This window comes from Tursiops truncatus, chromosome 16 (genome assembly GCF_011762595.2).
Source record: "Tursiops truncatus isolate mTurTru1 chromosome 16, mTurTru1.mat.Y, whole genome shotgun sequence".
Taxonomy (NCBI): domain Eukaryota; kingdom Metazoa; phylum Chordata; class Mammalia; order Artiodactyla; family Delphinidae; genus Tursiops; species Tursiops truncatus.
The window spans coordinates 15,227,534-15,244,386 of NC_047049.1; the positions used below are offsets into that span (position 1 = coordinate 15,227,534).

At 36.7% G+C, this 16,853-nt stretch overlaps 1 protein-coding gene across 2 annotated transcripts in view; it reads right to left on the bottom strand.

The window, feature by feature from the left end:
• Positions 1-409: 409 nt before the first annotated feature.
• FHIP2A (FHF complex subunit HOOK interacting protein 2A) overlaps positions 410-16,853 on the bottom strand; it is a 36,088-nt gene continuing 19,644 nt past the window's right edge. For both annotated transcript variants that reach the window (XM_073793923.1, XM_019940052.3), the window contains 11 exons: positions 16,653-16,849; positions 15,195-15,309; positions 14,482-14,558; positions 14,208-14,400; positions 13,855-14,024; positions 13,331-13,474; positions 12,353-12,443; positions 10,113-10,256; positions 4,254-4,394; positions 3,804-3,907; positions 410-3,699 (listed from right to left, as the gene is read on the bottom strand). In XM_073793923.1, the coding sequence (XP_073650024.1) occupies positions 3,594-3,699; positions 3,804-3,907; positions 4,254-4,394; positions 10,113-10,256; positions 12,353-12,443; positions 13,331-13,474; positions 13,855-14,024; positions 14,208-14,400; positions 14,482-14,558; positions 15,195-15,309; positions 16,653-16,849 (1,482 nt within the window). In that variant the 3' untranslated portion in view covers positions 410-3,593. The remainder of the gene's footprint in view (positions 3,700-3,803; positions 3,908-4,253; positions 4,395-10,112; positions 10,257-12,352; positions 12,444-13,330; positions 13,475-13,854; positions 14,025-14,207; positions 14,401-14,481; positions 14,559-15,194; positions 15,310-16,652; positions 16,850-16,853) is intronic.

Genomic DNA, 16,853 nt, shown 5'->3' on the forward strand with positions numbered 1-16,853 from the left:
CCCGCTCGCTGCAACTAGAGAAAGCCCGCACACAGCAGCAAAGACCCAAATGCAGCCAAAAATAAATAAATAAATTACATAAACTTATATAAAAAAAAGAAATAATGCTTACAGTGAATTATATTTCTAAGACTTATATAACCATTCCTTCCTTTAGGGAAATGGTTATTATGGTAGGGTGGAAAATATCAATACATGTAAGGCTCACCCAGAGGGATTTTTCAAGCTATACATTCCCCCTCCACAAATATTCTGATATATTCCTTTTTGTTCTCTCTCTGGAACCAATGCTATAATGAACCACTGACTGCTGTGTGTCATATCCTTTTGTATGTTATGAATTATTATTTTAGATTTATCAGGGAATGAAATGTTTCCACTTACAATTCTACAAAAATACAAGACAACATTTTGTTTAAATTACGTTATTTATTTTTAGATCATCCCTCTTAGTCCTGCATGCATTGTTAGCACAAAAAGTTGAACTTGATCACAACCTCCTTTGAAGAGATATTAGGTACATAATCACCATCTGAAGAGTTTCTTCACAGATGGCCCAAGATTTCCAGGCCTTGGTAACACTGTCAGTAACCTATACAATGTACAATAGAAAAATTTACCAAATATCCTTTGTTTAATGTAAACAAGGCAGGAGGCAAAACAGAGTATTATAGTAACACTATTTTACAGGGCCCAGAAATATGATTATCTATCATGTTTCAACACAACAAGTGTCACAATGACATGCATATTTTCATTAATTGTACAACCCAAAATATAATTACCATATAAATTGTGATTTCAGCACTTCACTGTAACTTCTGTCAATACCTATAAACTTCATAATTAAATGGTAATTGTATATTAATGCAATAATTTATGGAAATATGTTACCATGAATTATGAAGTAATTCCATAATTTGTGCCCCGTAAAATTAAGTGTAATAATCTTTACACTAGCAACAGTGTAAGCAAGCTAAGGATTTTGGTCCTTACAGATATATACACATATATATACACACATGTACACACACAATAATGTACAATTAAACCAAAAAGCTATGAATCGACTCATAGCTTATATATTGCACAGACAGATACATTATGAGTACCTTACATAGTCAATGTGAGTACTACAATGATAACTGGCTGGCTAAGGACACATTTTGAGTTCTATCACGTAAAGAATGTGGCTCATTACTAAAAAAAATAAACCCAAAGACTATACTGTTAGAAAGTTAAAAAAAAGAATGTGCATGCCCATTTACACCAATGTGAAGCAAGGCTAAAATTCAGTTTGGAATTTGTCATGGCAATCGATTGCTAGGGTGGTACTGCCCACTCAACACAGTGCACATCAGTCACTGTTTTGCAAATACTGAGGAACAGAAATAGCTTCTGAAAGACAGTACACAAATGGCTAGTCATGGAGGACAATGTTTCACCAACAAATCCAACTCACTGTGAGAACCTGTGCTGGCTCTAGGTCTGAACTAAATACGAAGAAGAAAGGAAGGAAAGACAGTAGCAAACTTAGAAGAGAAACAAATTATATCTTAAGCTTTAGCTGATTACAAATCAAAGTCATTACAATAACTTAGGAAAATAATTATCTTTTAAGAAGCAGCATACAAACACACAAATATGAATTAAAGCTTCTCTGAGCTTGGTTTCATGGATTAGCCAAAAGGTCCTACGGTGAAAGCAAGAATAAAATCGTATTTGGTTCGAGAGGTAACATCATTGCCATTACACCTATCGAATGCTGCAAAAACATTAAGAAATATCTAATCTCTTAATGGTCTATTTTAAGTACACCTACATCAAAGTAGACGACAACTACATCTAAAAATGAAGATGTTGCAGCATTCCTTCATCAATAAATACAGCAAACAGAATAATGCTTTCCTATCGTTAAAAATCATTTAAAGAAAATCATGCACAAAGTAACTATCTCCCACCTGTTTTTTCATTGTTTCGCTCAATAAATTTCCTAGAGTGAGCTAACAGAGATTTGCATTAAATTAGAAATTTAGTTTTTTTGTTGCTGTTTTAACAGTGGTAAGCATTCTAGAGCCAAGAATATTCATAATTTTCAACATTTTGTTGTTAATAAATAGCAACAACTAACTATAAAATAAATCAGAAAACGAATACAACAAAATTAGCAGTAGGTGTAAAATATGCTTCCATACACACGCTACACGATGTATAGATACAAACATGCTACACAAAACAACTTCTTAGAATGGGCAGCTACAGTTCCTTTCAGGCTGGAAGGTTTGCCTAGTCTGCTCCCCCGAATATCAGTAAATGAAAAGGTAAAGAGGAAAGTGCTGCTGCTTAACATTCCAACTGAAAAAATAAAACAAAAACCCAAGGAAGCTTAAAAGCAATATTTGAGTGATAAGTATCACTTAAAGGAAGAAGAGAAAGTGGATTAGCAAACGCCATTTTGTAAATCAAGTACCAGCATGCGGTGCACAGTGCAGCCCTGCCAGCTACCCACATCACACGCTCCTACACACGCACCCATCCACACATAGACCAATTTACCCAAGTCCTTTCATATGTAAACGGGTCAGACTTGCTGGTTTGTTTTAAAATCTCTTCAGAATGATTTAAAACAAAAGACTGAACAAAATGGAAAAAAAAAAATGTAAACATTCAGGAGGCCATTGGCATTTTGATTGCTGCCACCTACACGCTACCATGCATTTCAATAAGAAAATCAAATGATAAAGCAATTTTCAGAGAGGGAGGGAGAGAGAGAAAAAAAAGGGTCTCAACCCAATACATGTTAATTAGCTTAAAAAATACTATTTTAGTAAACACTACCAACAGTGGGCACATATTCAACATTGTTGCAAAAATGACAAAGTTTAAATAAACTGGGACCCATACATGAAAATCAATCACTAACGAGGCTATGTGCACAAGAGAGTAAAAGAAGGTTTCTTTAAAAAATATATATTATATTAATCAAGAATTTCATTATCATATTAAATTGTTTTTCTTAGAAAAGCTGAAGAAAGTTAACGGTGCGCTACACATTTTTATCTTCCATTATTAATTCATTTGATGGTTCCTAAATTGTATTTTTTTCTCACTTACAGTTTTTTTCAATATTTTGTTTGATAAGAATTGACCTTAAAAAGTTATAAAATTAGGTGTTTTTTTTTTTCTGCTACTTATTAATCCAAAAGAATATAAGCATTTGAGTCCCAGAGAATGTCAAAATGCCTTGCTACCTAAAAGGATGTTAAATTAACAGAAATATCATCAAAGTCATGACATCAGAAATTTTGCAGCTTTTCATACAGGCATTAGAAATGCTTATTTCCTGAAGTTCCTTTGATTGTATCCTGGACTCAAGGATGTGCAACTTTATATCTAGAACCATTACGATAAAGTCAACATCACACAACATTGCACTGAGTGTCCACTCAGTGGGTTCTGAATGGTTCTGTCCAGTTTACAGCAATGCTTCATTTAAAAAGGCTTTTTATCCTCTTGTGGCTGGGTGGAACTGAGGCTTTTTTGATGAAATGCATACAACAGTTCTGTTCCCTTGGTTACTTGCAAGATGCCGTTTATGGTGTGGAGGCAGCATGGTATTTCACAAAGGCGATGGCCGCCAGCTCCTTACAGAACTCTTCCAGCACAATCACACCCTCCAGCAACGTGATGTGCTCGATACTGGAAAGGGAAAGCAGGCAATCAATCAATCGACGCAGGGTATTAGCAGATCATCAAGTTTTGGCAAAAGTTTTAGATAAACAACATGTAAAACGCTGACTTACATAGGGCCTTCAGGTTCCAGACCAAGTAATCGCTTTCTGACTAATAGAAGCTTGGGAGTAAAATCTTGAATACGCTGGATTCGAACCATGAGGTCTCCAACAACCTGTGTCACAGGGACAAAAGGAGCTCAGTCCCTAAACACCTCCATGGGGATTTTCAGGATAAAAAAATACTCCATTTCCTATTACTAAATGAAGACTGTCACTTTTCACTATTCACATAACAATCTTTGACAAAGGACTCATAGCTATACCTTAAAATACAGAAGTTATATATACCACTTAAAAGAATGAATCTTTATTCTCCACATTCTGTAGTAAAATAATTATTTCTGAACAGTAAATATGTAACGTTTTTTATTATGTGACACTAATTACACACAATGATATTAAGATGTTAATTGGTCGGATTTATCAATCCTAGAGAACATGACAAAACTGATAACTCACCCTGACGATTACAGAGAAGAGAGATCTACAGCCAGAAGCAAGGTTCACGTACGGGTCCAAAAGGTACTCGTGTATGTGTGGATGAGGGAAGAGAGAAAGTCTAGATAACACTGATGTTACTTGTAAATTGACATCATATGGCTACGGAGAGGGAAAAACCAAAAAGATATTTGACATTATGTATAATGTATATACCTGAGCACTTAATTTACCATTTCCATTTGTCTTAAGAAAAAGGAAAATCTACCATCTCATTCCTCCTGCTACATGCTCTTCTACAATGAAAATATCTATAACTAAATTAGCTCTAGCTCGCACCACCTTAGTCAAAGTGCATATATCACAGTCCTAAAACTTAAAATAAAAGGTATGCACATAAACATACAGAATAAAGTAAATGTATAACAAAGTCAGAATGTCTTTGTTTTATGCAGGTGGTTTTATGTAGTAAAATAGTTCAAGAGGTCATCAAAACTCACCGAAGAGTCATATGTAATATTAATTACAAACAATAGGAGACATTACATGTAAGACCAAAGATAGAAGGGAAGGTATTAAAATCTTTTATAGTAGTCTAGTTTTAGAAATGATAATCCTCATCTCTTAAATTATTCAACTACTGCCAATTACCAAAAGCATGTATACAACAAAGTCATATACATCACAGGACCCTGTCAACAGAATGAAAGTACTTGGGGGTGGAAATAACTACCATATGCCTCAAAAGTGAACGAGAAGATTCAAAATCATGATTACAGACAGGGATCACCTCCTTTACTGTGCAAGAGCATTAACTCTTCCAAAACAATGTCTGTGTACATCTGTGTATACCTTTTTGTATGTATCACAATTTTACTTGAATTCTGTTTTTTTAATATTTAATCTGTTTATTCCTCGTAGGAAGCAGCTTGGAGGTGCTTTACGGAGTATGTGTCAAAATCCAAGCAAAATGCATAATGTAGAAAAAGACTTGCTATTATTGTGCCTAGAACTTTCAACAGAAATCTCTCATCCCTTCCAGTTTTCTTCTTCTAAGCAGCTAAAGGCAACTGAGTGGCTGAAACAAAACCGACTTCAGTGAGAAGGTTGGAAAGAACCTAGGTGACTGGATGAGTGAGAAACAGATGCTGCAGCAGGAGCAAGGGAAAAGTGATTCAGGACCAAGTTGATATTGACAACAGAATCTGAATGTTTTACCCTCATTCACTGAGCAGCTTTTAAGCCCTTGATCATAATGAATACCAATCCAGAAGTGAATATTTGACATTTAAAGGACAGCAAATGCTTGAGCACGTGCCAGAAGATATCAAAGATACTGTTATTTGAACAAAAACTCAAGTCCTGTGCTAAGGTCCAATTTTAGTCTTTTCTGCTTACTACTAGATACATGAACACAGATTTTCTGAAAGAAGAAAAACTACCCCTAAGTCACTCTTATTCACAATCTAGCCTTAAGCAAGATAAATGAAAGGAGATACGATTCACATTGAACATAGTCTGAAGGGCATCTTTTCCTACTTGATAATATTTGCAAGAGAACAGCCTTCTCCAAGACTCAGTTCAAAACAATGAATTCACATTAAATTGTATTTTAGGCACAAAGGAAAACATTTAAAAAAATCTTTAAGAAGAATGCAATTGGTAAAATGTGGACAAAATCATTTAAAATACAACGTAAGTACAGTATTGTATGTGACTTCATTTCAGATGGTTCAGAGTTTTAGGTCACTAAATTCTGCCATTTACAGGTACTTAAATAAATTGAGAAAATTTGGCTTCAAACAACTATATATTGCCACTTAAACTCTGTATTTTCTCTATATGGTGTTTGTTAGTTTGGTTTTAAGCTTTTTTTGAACAAGAATCTATATCTTTGGTTGTTTAAGAAACTTAAGGCTGACTCAGATTATATTTTAAAAAATTTGTTTTAGAGTCTTTATTGAATTTGTTACAATATTGCTTCTGTTTTATGTTTTGTTTTTTTTGGCCCGGAGGCATGTGGGATCTTAGCTCCTCAACCAGGGATCAAACCAGCACCACCTGCGCTGGAAGGCAAAGTCTTAACCACTGGACCACCAGGGAAGTCCCAGATTATATTTTAATGTTGTGAAAATGAAGATAAATTTCAGCTAGATAGAAACTGTTCCACCATACTCTGAACTGGTCTTTACTTCACTAGTCTCTTTCTCCTACTTTAAAGTAGTAACTTTAAAACAAGCTGGCCTTTTAGAGGGTTGCAAACAGCAACTGTTTGTATCTATTATTTTGAATCCCTCCCATTTGTACTTTATACAGTATTCACCTGAAATAAAAGTTAACCAGATTTTTCTGACACGTTAAAGTGCACTTGGCCCATTTTTGATTGAGCTCACCCTAAATACAAGATATGAATTTTGGAACAATAAACTTTGACTTAAAAGTATACTGAGGGCTTTCCTGGTGGTCCAGTGGTTAAGAATCCGCCTGCCAATGCAGGCGACATGGGTGCGAGCCCTGGTCCGGGAAGATCCCACATGCCGTGGAGCAACTAAGCCCGTGTGCCACAACTACTGAAGCCCACGTGCCTAGAGCCCGTGCTCCACTACAAGAGAAGCCACCGCAATAAGCCCGAGCACCATGACGAAGACAACAGCAACTAGAGAAAAGTCCACGTGCAGCAACGAAGACCCAACGCAGCCAAAAATAAAAAAAATTAAAAAAAAAAAAAAAAGCATACTGATGTCGGACTTCCCTGGTGGCGCAGTCGTTAAGAATCCGCCTGCCAATGCAGGGGACACGGGTTCGAGCCCTGGTCCAGGAAGATCCCACATGCCGCGGAGCAACTAAGCCCATGCACCACAACTACTGAGGCTGTGCTCTAGAGCCCGTGCGCCACAACTACTGAGGCTGTGTGCCTAGAGCCCATGCTCCACAAAAAGAGGAGCCCCCGCTTGCCACAACTAGAGAAAGCCCACGCGCAGCAATGAAGACCCAATGCAGCCAAAAAAAAAAGCATACGGATGTCACCTGCAAACTCAGTCGCAACCCTTTTATTAAAGGCCAAGTATGTAGATGGTCAAAATAATAAGAAATAAGTCAAATTTTTAAAAATCTCAACAACTTGATAGTCTCGGAGATTTCTTATAACACCTGCATTTAACAAGATTTTATATTTTTTAAAGTATTTTAAATTGTTTTTCAGATAATTCTTACAAGCAAATCAAGTAATATCAACTTCACTTTAACAATAAGAAAATGTGACAAACAGCTAAGTTTAGTTGCCCAAATTCAGATTTTTCACCGTCAGAACAGGGACAAGAACTTGGGCTTCCCTATATTCTCCCTGGTATTCCTTACATTCTGCTATGGACTTTCGTTTTTACTATCTTTTTAAAATCACTAAGGTTAAAAACAATACTAAACACACTATATTTTTCAAAAATTAACATTGTGACAACACAATAGTATCATGAATACCTGATGTCATAACTTCTCAATTATACATGCAGAAATTAGCTACTTTATTAATTATCCATAGTAATGTTTAATCCCAGCCTGGTTACCCTGATCCTATTAGGGGTATATATGTACTAAGAAAATACAAGCAAACATCACCTTCAGCAAAAACATTTAGAAAAGAAAGAAAATGAAATTAAACCAAGCACGCTAGGCACACCAGGACTCATGATTATCTTTGAGATCTGATTATAATGTCCTTATCCAAAAAGGCTTAGAAAATCAAGGGTTTTAAAGACAGAAGGTTTGAGGCTAGGCTCCACAGCTCACTAAGTCACATGAACTGAAACTAAGGATTCCTCATTTATACAATAATACAAGGAACTGTCTTGCCTATCATTCAGGATTCTAGGAAGAATAAGTGAGACACTGTGTATGAATCGCTTCTGCCCTGTGAAGAGCTATCTGGTGAACGAAAAAGAACTGTAAGCATTTCGGGATATTCTGTCTCCGACAGAATCCTTTTGTGTCAGTACTCTACAGACTGAAGGGAAAAATGCTCAAGTGTGATGAGGATTCAGAGAGGATCTTTCCACTCAATTCAGAAACTACTTTTTAGGACTTCCCTGGTGGCGCAGTGGTTGAGAGTCCGCCTGCCGATGCAGGGGACACAGGTCCGTGCCCCGGTCCGGGAGGATCCCATATGCCGCGGAGCGGCTGGGCCCGTGGGCCGTGGCCGCTGGGCCTGCGCGTCCGGAGCCTGTGCTCCGCGGCGGGAGAGGCCGCAGCAGTGACAGGCCCGCGTACCGCAAGAAGAAAAAAGAAACTACTTTTTAAAATTTAGATTCCTTGTTAGTGCTTTCGGTCAAAATTTCTAAAGATTACTGACTTAATACTGATTGTTAATGTCTCTTCTGTGTTAGTTTAATCAGATCCAAACTATGCCAAGAGAACCAGCACAAAAACACAACATACTGATGAGCCCCATTACCTGGGAGGTTTACACAGCCGTGATGTATTACAGCATAATACATTCAGTAGCTGGATTTAAATACTTTGGTTGTTAAGTATTAAAAACCAACCAACAAATCAGCAAACAATGAAACACTAGAAATTCAGCACATGTTGTTAAGAGGTTAAAAGAAAAAAAGGACTTTACTCTGTGTCTTTATTGATTACTATCAGAAACAGTGCTGACTGAAGTCCAACACAGTGAAACACTTCTTATCATTTCTTTATTTGGCTTTCTGGTTATTGAAGACAGCCTGCTTGTGGAGTAAATTTCTTTTATAACTCCCTACAGTCACATAAATATTTAACTAAAATGCTAAAATGAACAAGTACTTTAATATACAGTTTTAAATTAATTCTAAATTGGCTAACTCAGTTTCCATGTTGAGGCAAGTTTAATGCCAGATTGTTTTATTTCAAGTGTCCATCCCAGTGCATAAAACATTTCAAAACTCTATCGTCACTTTGTATGTCAAGGAGAGACGGAGAGAGGGACTCTATTGATATAATCCCAAATTCAGTTCTCCTGACAATCAATGGAGACAGAGCAACATACTGGCCAATGGTGATTTTTATTTACCTTGGAATAAGTAAATTAACCTTTTTTAAATTGCATCTCCCCATTTGAAAATGAGTATATTCACAAGTTCTTTGTCTGAAGAAGCAGGTTCATCTGATACTGTTCCATAACTTTAGTGAGACCAGAGCTCTCAAGATTCGATTTGAAATGACATTTAAGGTCTTCTGAATTAAACCTAACAAGTTTCACTCTACCTGTATCTGTACTAACTGTACTAACTAAAAGGCTTTCTAAGAAAGCACTCTAGGCACTGCCGAAAGGCGTTAAGGTTATTAAGACAATGACCTACAATGAGAAGTAAACATACAACTCTGTAACAGCTGTCAGGCCAAATAAAAGTTTTAACATAATGAATGCATCAGAAACCCACCAGCTGTTGGCAATCTAGCTTTATGAAAAAGTCATCTAGTGGAAAAAGAAAACAATAAAACTACTTGACTGAAGATGTAAACTAAGATGTGAGTAGAATTCATGGTGAATGGTAACAAAATAATATGGAAATTAATATTTTAAAACTTATTACTAGGCTTCCCTAGTGGCGCAGTGGTTAAGAATCTGCCTGCCAATGCAGGGGACACGGGTTCGAGCCCTGGTCTGGGAAGATCCCACATGCTGCGGAGCAACTAGGCCCGTGAGCCACAACTACTGAGCCTGCGCGTCTGGAGCCTGTGCTCCGCAACAAGAGAGGCCGCGACAGTGAGAGGCCTGCGCACCGCGATGAAGAGTGGCCCCCGCTTGCCGCAACTAGAGAGAGCCCTCGCACAGAAACGAAGACCCAACACAGCCAAAAATAAATAAATAAATTTTAAAACAAACAAAAAAAAACTTATTACCTGATCAAGAATTCTTCCCATTCTGTCAAATAAAACTTTCAAAAAATGACCTTCAAAGAAAGCTGCTTCTAAATTGCACTTTTCCAATGCTTTTGGAGACCCAGGCCACTCCCATCTTAAGCAGATAGCACAGTAGTCCCGGAACTAGGGAGAAATATTTGGATCATTAAAGAAGAACTGAACAAAAACAAATGGAGATTAAATAGAAATAATTTTCCCAAACAGGCATAGAAATCCGCTTGAATGCTAAGTGTCTGCTAGTGTGAGGTGCCGTGGAAGAGGGGAAAAGGATGACCCGGATAACACACTGACTGGAGAGAGGCACAAGGTCAGGTCACAACCACCAGTCCCAGCACCTTGATGCGAAAGCAGGCAGATTTTAACTTTACCAAAGTACCCCCTTCACTGCTGAGCTTATGCTCTTTCCTTTAGAGGAGTTCAAACTTTTACTTATTCTTGTCACAGATTTAGCGAGTATTTAAAAAGCAAAGCAAGTCTTAGCCACATTTTCAAATCTATTCTAAAATATATATCATATATAAAATAGGTGAACAGATACACAGCACCTGAGAAGGCAAACTTGACTTTGCTACGATGTGTTTAACCCAGGCACGTTGCCATGACTGCCAGGAGGAAACAGGGCTGCTCTAAGTGTGGTCTGAAAACTGTCCCCTACCACTGCTCTTGAGACGAGTACAAAAACTAAGAGCAAGTTTAGAAACTTCTCTTGCAATTTCACTGAGTACATTTTACATCTGTTCAATCTATAAAATAATCAGGGCTTGTATTTTTTCTTTTCATTTTTTTATATTTTACAAAAGCATTGGTCAGTGACAGATTGGAAATAAGTGGAAACTGGTCCTCACTACACAGTTTATCAGCAGGACACACAATATGGATTTTTATAAGCACAAGAATATCTCTTATAATAAAAAGAAAAATTTAAAGTCTTCCCTGACATGTAATTTACTTGAATTTAAACAAAAGAAATTTAGAGCATAGCTTTCTTCCATATTTTCTCCCTTTTCAGATTTTCCTTATTCAATAAAGCAAAATTACCTTATCATCTCTAGTTTACAAATTAACTGAGATTAAAACATAGTCAATAAAGCAAAATTACCTTATCACCTCTAGTTTACAAATTAACTGAGATTAAAACATATTCTTACACAAAGCACTAACTTCAACTTTTAAAAGAAAAACATATTAAAAATGATTAAAAAACAAACTTCTTCAATATTTTGTGAGTTTTAAACTATTTGTCTTTCAATAGAAAATTTTCTTTATAAAACCACACCCCAATATTTAATAAAGCATTTTTATATTAACACTTCCGAAATTCTGAGCTAGAAAGTAATAGTGTAAATTTTTTCTATTCTTTTTGTGTCTTGTCAAATATTTCTGAAACAATCATAACTGTAATCAGAATATGGAAATGAAACATTACAGAAAGAATCAAAGCAGTTTAAAAATCCAATCAGTACTACTGAGGTTGGTACTACTTTTATTGCCTCTATTTTATTGTTACATGAATGTATTTGCATTACTCTAGTTATTCACATAGTAATGTGGACTTGAATTCAGGCTTAAAGCATCATGAATTAACGATAAGCGCATGCAAGTTAATTATCAATAAGAGCACACTTCAACCCAAAGGATTTAAATGAAAATTAAATGTATATTTTTCTGACTTGAGACATTTCAAAATTTGGAATTTGGTAAAAATGTAAAATGCTACAGAGGGGAAAGATGACTGAGAGAAGGCCATTTAATTTAATAACTAAGAGGAGACCTTTGAGAAAGTACTTTCAGTGAGGTGGAAAGCTGGGATGCAGGGGATGAAGAGCCAGCACTTGTGAATTACTGATGAGTATGAACAGTGAAGAGGAAAGGGTATAGCCTGTGGGCTGGGGGCCATGGTGGGCGGTGGGTAGAATTATTTAAAAATCATGTTTTAGATTAGCAGGGGAAAGGATGTGGGGGACATATAATTTCAAGGGCAGGAAGAAAGGGAAGAAAAGGAGTGGGGTGGTGGGGAAGGGACCATAAAGAAATCTTGAGATAGAGACACACAGTTAGTGAAATGCAAAGTCAGGTGACCGGCAAAAAGTTCAAGTGGTGAGAGTGGAGTTCAGGTCTTGCAGAGAAAGGGAAACCTTTGGAGAAACGACTGTGGGCAATGTGACAATGTGTGTGCATTCTTATTAGACTGCATGTCAAAAACTAGTTACTTCTCTTACCTGCCTATGAGCATCTCGGAGGTAGGTGTCATATCCAGTGCCCTCAACATGGTAGGATGATTTTGCTTCATCCGGTACCAGACAGAGGAAACTTAAATGAAAAAATGCCATAATCAATAATACGAATACTCTCACAATTCAACATCTCTATATGTGTTAAAATACCTAGCAACATCTTCAGTTTAGCCAAGTATTAATGCAAATGGAAACATGAAAAGTAAAACTGTATATTCGTAAGTACTTAATCTTGAATCAGCACTACAAGTCACTGATTAAATACTCTGTCATTATTTTGAAGGTTTTATTTAAAAATTACTCATTCCACTAAAAGTAGAATCAAGCACAAGAAGACTCGACTCTTTTTACATTACAGGACAATGATCGATTGCCGTGAAATTTGTTAGTCTCAGGAACCTGGCTTTTAAGTAACTGAACCTTCGATTTTCATGCGCCCTAAACCGTGCATCTTACACCACATGCAGTCTTCTCTAAAGTCACCTCCCAGCACCAGGCATATCAGCGACAGGATTGCAAAGGAAGGAAAAGAAGAAAATTGCCGGGAAAGGGCACTTTAAAAGAAACCACAACATAAAAACGCTAAAAAAGAAAAAAAAAAAAAAGGAATAGCCCTCGGCTTAACACATGTGAGTACACGGCTGATAAGTTCAATTTGCCAAACTGGAAATTCTCAGTGCTGTTCCAACTGGGAATTACTTAAAATATTTTACATTAAAAATAAGTAGAGGACCTTGAAGATTTATTTAACCACTACTACGCGTGAGCTTTTCTCTTTTGTATGGATCGTTGCCCCTAGGCCAGCACTAGCTACATAAGCATTTCAAAAAGCTGACATTAAAGATTTTAAAGAAGGGAAGACTGAATTCATAACATATCTCTATAATGATCAAGGAGCAGAGCTATTACATTGTTATAAAAATAAGTAAAAGAGATGTAAGTCAAATTAATATAGCAACTCACCTATTTACAATTTTATGGACTTCAGTTTTCCCATCATTTTTGGGGTGGTCTGGAGAAGCAGGAGGTGAAGAACTAAGCCACTCTTGGTTTGACAAAGTGTTATCTGGTGAAATGTCAGTAAACAAAGGATCTTCTTCCAGATCTCTAAGTTTAATTTAACGATGTATAAAAAAAAATTTTATTATAGTTTCTAAACCAAAAGATTCTCTGCTATGTTCTTAGAAAACATTACACAATTTTGCTAATACAAGAATTAAGGAATGAATGTATTTACATTTCTCAGAGAAATTAACATTTTATACTAACATCAAACTCAAGGCTATAATGATTTTGTTAGGTTTAATGACTATATACTGACACTTGTAATTTAAAGGGACAATAAAATCAGGACATCTAAATTTTATTTTTAAAAAACTTTTAAACTGTTAGAGGTATTTTTTTTAAGAATAAGGAAGGGAAATAAGAGGGGAGAAAATTATGATTCTATATGAAATGCTAAACTCACAGAGTTGGATGAAACTTACACTGCTCCTGCTATTAACCCATTCTCCACTACATCTTTATCTTCTGGGCACACAGGTTTATATTCTGTATAGTTTCTTTCTTCAAGATTTCTTAGGACCAAGTTGTAAAGAATGTGCTCATTGGGCTTTTGCAAAAGATGTTCAAACATTCTTAATGTCATTATGCTTATCTGAAACCCAAAATGATAAAGGGTAACTGAAAAATAGTTTAAACAAACTATTCTTCTTCACGCTTGCAATTTTCAAAATAAAAAGCCACATAAAAAAAGAGGCTATATTCAAAACATCACAAGTACATCAAAGTCAGTATGTCAAAGAATCTAAGTCCAATTCTAAATCCTTACATAGCTTACCTCATCAGATATGTGATCACAATGTTCAATTAACCTATGTCTTAAAGGATGTCTGCTGATTTCTGCCAGAGTTTCTGGTTCCCTCTGTTCTCCAAGGATGAAAAACACCATTTCTTGAAGCAAAATGTCAGAGGTTACTTGCCGAACAATGCGATGAAGCAGAGCAGTTGATGTCAGAATACCCATCTCAGAACTGGCAAAACAAACAAGTAATTAGTGGGCAAAAATAACATGAACACAGTGATTTTTTTTTTTAAGTAAAGAGGCCACTCACGTTTGCATTAATTGAGGTTCCATAACACCAATAAAAAATCTTTCATGAACAGCTTTGGCAAGAGCAACAGCAGCAGTCTAGAACATAGTATAAGTATCATCATCTTTTTTTAAAATGCGAAAGAGATTAATTTATAACATCAGTTAAGCCAGTTTGCACTCTCCATCTGAATTAATGTGAAAAAAAAACTTGCCTACTGACCATCTTGTTGATGGCATATAAACCTAGATTAGACATTAGCTATTGGGTCCTTTACATGTTATCTAAATTTCCAAGAACAAAGACAAACAGGATAAAAATATTATCCCAATCACTTATTGTATTAACATCTCCCCAAAGAGGAGAAATGGAGGGAGGCCAATGTTACCTTGTGAGGGGTTATGCTATAATACTTAAAGAAACATATGGGCAGAACTTGAACTCCGATTCATTCCAGAGCTGTAATACACACACACACACACACACACACACACACACACACACACACACGCACACACAGACGTATATATACACTTTTTGGGGGTTTATTTCATTTTATTTATTTAACTGTGCTATCCTAAGACAATTAAGATAATACTTAGGGATATAAACTACTAACTGTGCTATCCTAAGACAATTAAGACGTATTCAAAAATATAAATTGAGGATTCAAATTTTACTTAGTTGATATTTACAGTTTTAAGTTATCAGTAAAAAACAACAAATATTCAAACCTTTTGTGCTTCCTTTATGAGTTGATCACAATAATCAAACCAGGACAGAAATGAAATTAAGGCCCGTTTTCCTGGAAATGCGGAAGCATCTTCTTTATGACTATATGAGTCCAAGCTACAGGACACAGAAGAAATTTGAAGTCCAAAGTTATCCGAAAGCATTAATCCAGTTCAGTACAAAAGGGGAGATGAAGGCATGTGAATGAACACACGGTATATGATACATTTACACAGGCGACGCTGGATGTCAATCAGAAGAGGGTTTTATAAATAAAAGCCACAGATAAGAGAAAACCTTTTAAATGAAAGTTGTGAATAATTTTCACTCATTAAGTGGAGAGAGACTGAAGCAGAATGGAGCTGCAGCAGAAAAACCATTGAGATAGGTCCTCATATTTCCACCATAAATTTGACCAAGTAACAGAAATGAAAAGTCGGAGGTTCTCAGCCACTAGGATGGAAGGAAAGAAACATAAAGAAGGGACTGCAAGAAGAAATAAATGGTTTGCTTCTCTTCCTGCCTTAAAGTACCACCCAGTAGTAAAGTTAACAAGTGAGTCTGGCAGATGTTAACAGAATACAGGGTGGAAAAAAACAAGTAAGAACCAAAGCACGGTTAAAAATGCACAGAGAAACAATAACAGGTTATTATGTCAAAATGTTAGACTGCTTACAGGTGGTGGGATTATGGGTAATTTTATTTATGCTGCTTTACAGTTTTTAATAACTTATAAATGTTCCTCAATAATCATATTTTCATATGAGAATCAAGGGGGGAGCCCTAAAAGCTGGGGGGAAGGGGTGAAACAAAGAGGTAGGAGGCAAGGTTCCACACAGGCAGGCCATGAACTATGAGACTGCCCCAGGGGCAGTGGAGCTGATTTATAAAAGAGAAGATTCCTTCTCTCAGGGTTTTTTGTTTTTTAAAAAATATAGTCAGATGGGCTTCCCTGGTGGCGCAGTGGTTGAGAGTCCGCCTGCCGATGCAGGGGACACGGGTTTGTGCCCCGGTCCGGGAGGATCCCACATGCCACGGAGCGGCTGGGCCCGTGAGCCATGGCCGCTGAGCCTGCGCGTCCGGAGCCTGTGCTCCACAACGGGAAAGGCCACAGCAGTGAGAGGCCCGCGTACGGCAAAAAAAAAAAAAAAATATATATATATATATATATATATAGTCAGATAAAGTTACTGATCTTAACACAGTTAAGGTCGTAATTGATCACTATTAACAGACAGAGGGAAAATAGCTTAACTATGTAACAGATGGACTGTTCCCATGCCAATTCATTCCTGATAACAAATTTTAAAACAAGCCTCAAAACACAATCTTGTTTAATGTTCACTAGCAATGCTGTATATTTCAAAACTAAAGATTTCTATCATTGCAAAATGGAAATGGATTTAAAAGCGTAGGTTTAAGAAGTCACTTTTATGGAAAAACAAAATAGCAGCTCTTACCCCCAGTTAATTGCTTCCACTGTTTCAATATCTAAGGGGTCCACTGACTGAGGTAGGGCCTTGTACAGGGAGGCCAGCCTGTCTGTGAGCAGTTCGCACAAGCAGGTGCTCTGAGTGAGGCACTTGACGGCCGCTGGCTCTGGCAAACTCACTAACAGCATCAAGCCCTCGCAGGCTTTCACAGCTATTCGGCCATCCTGA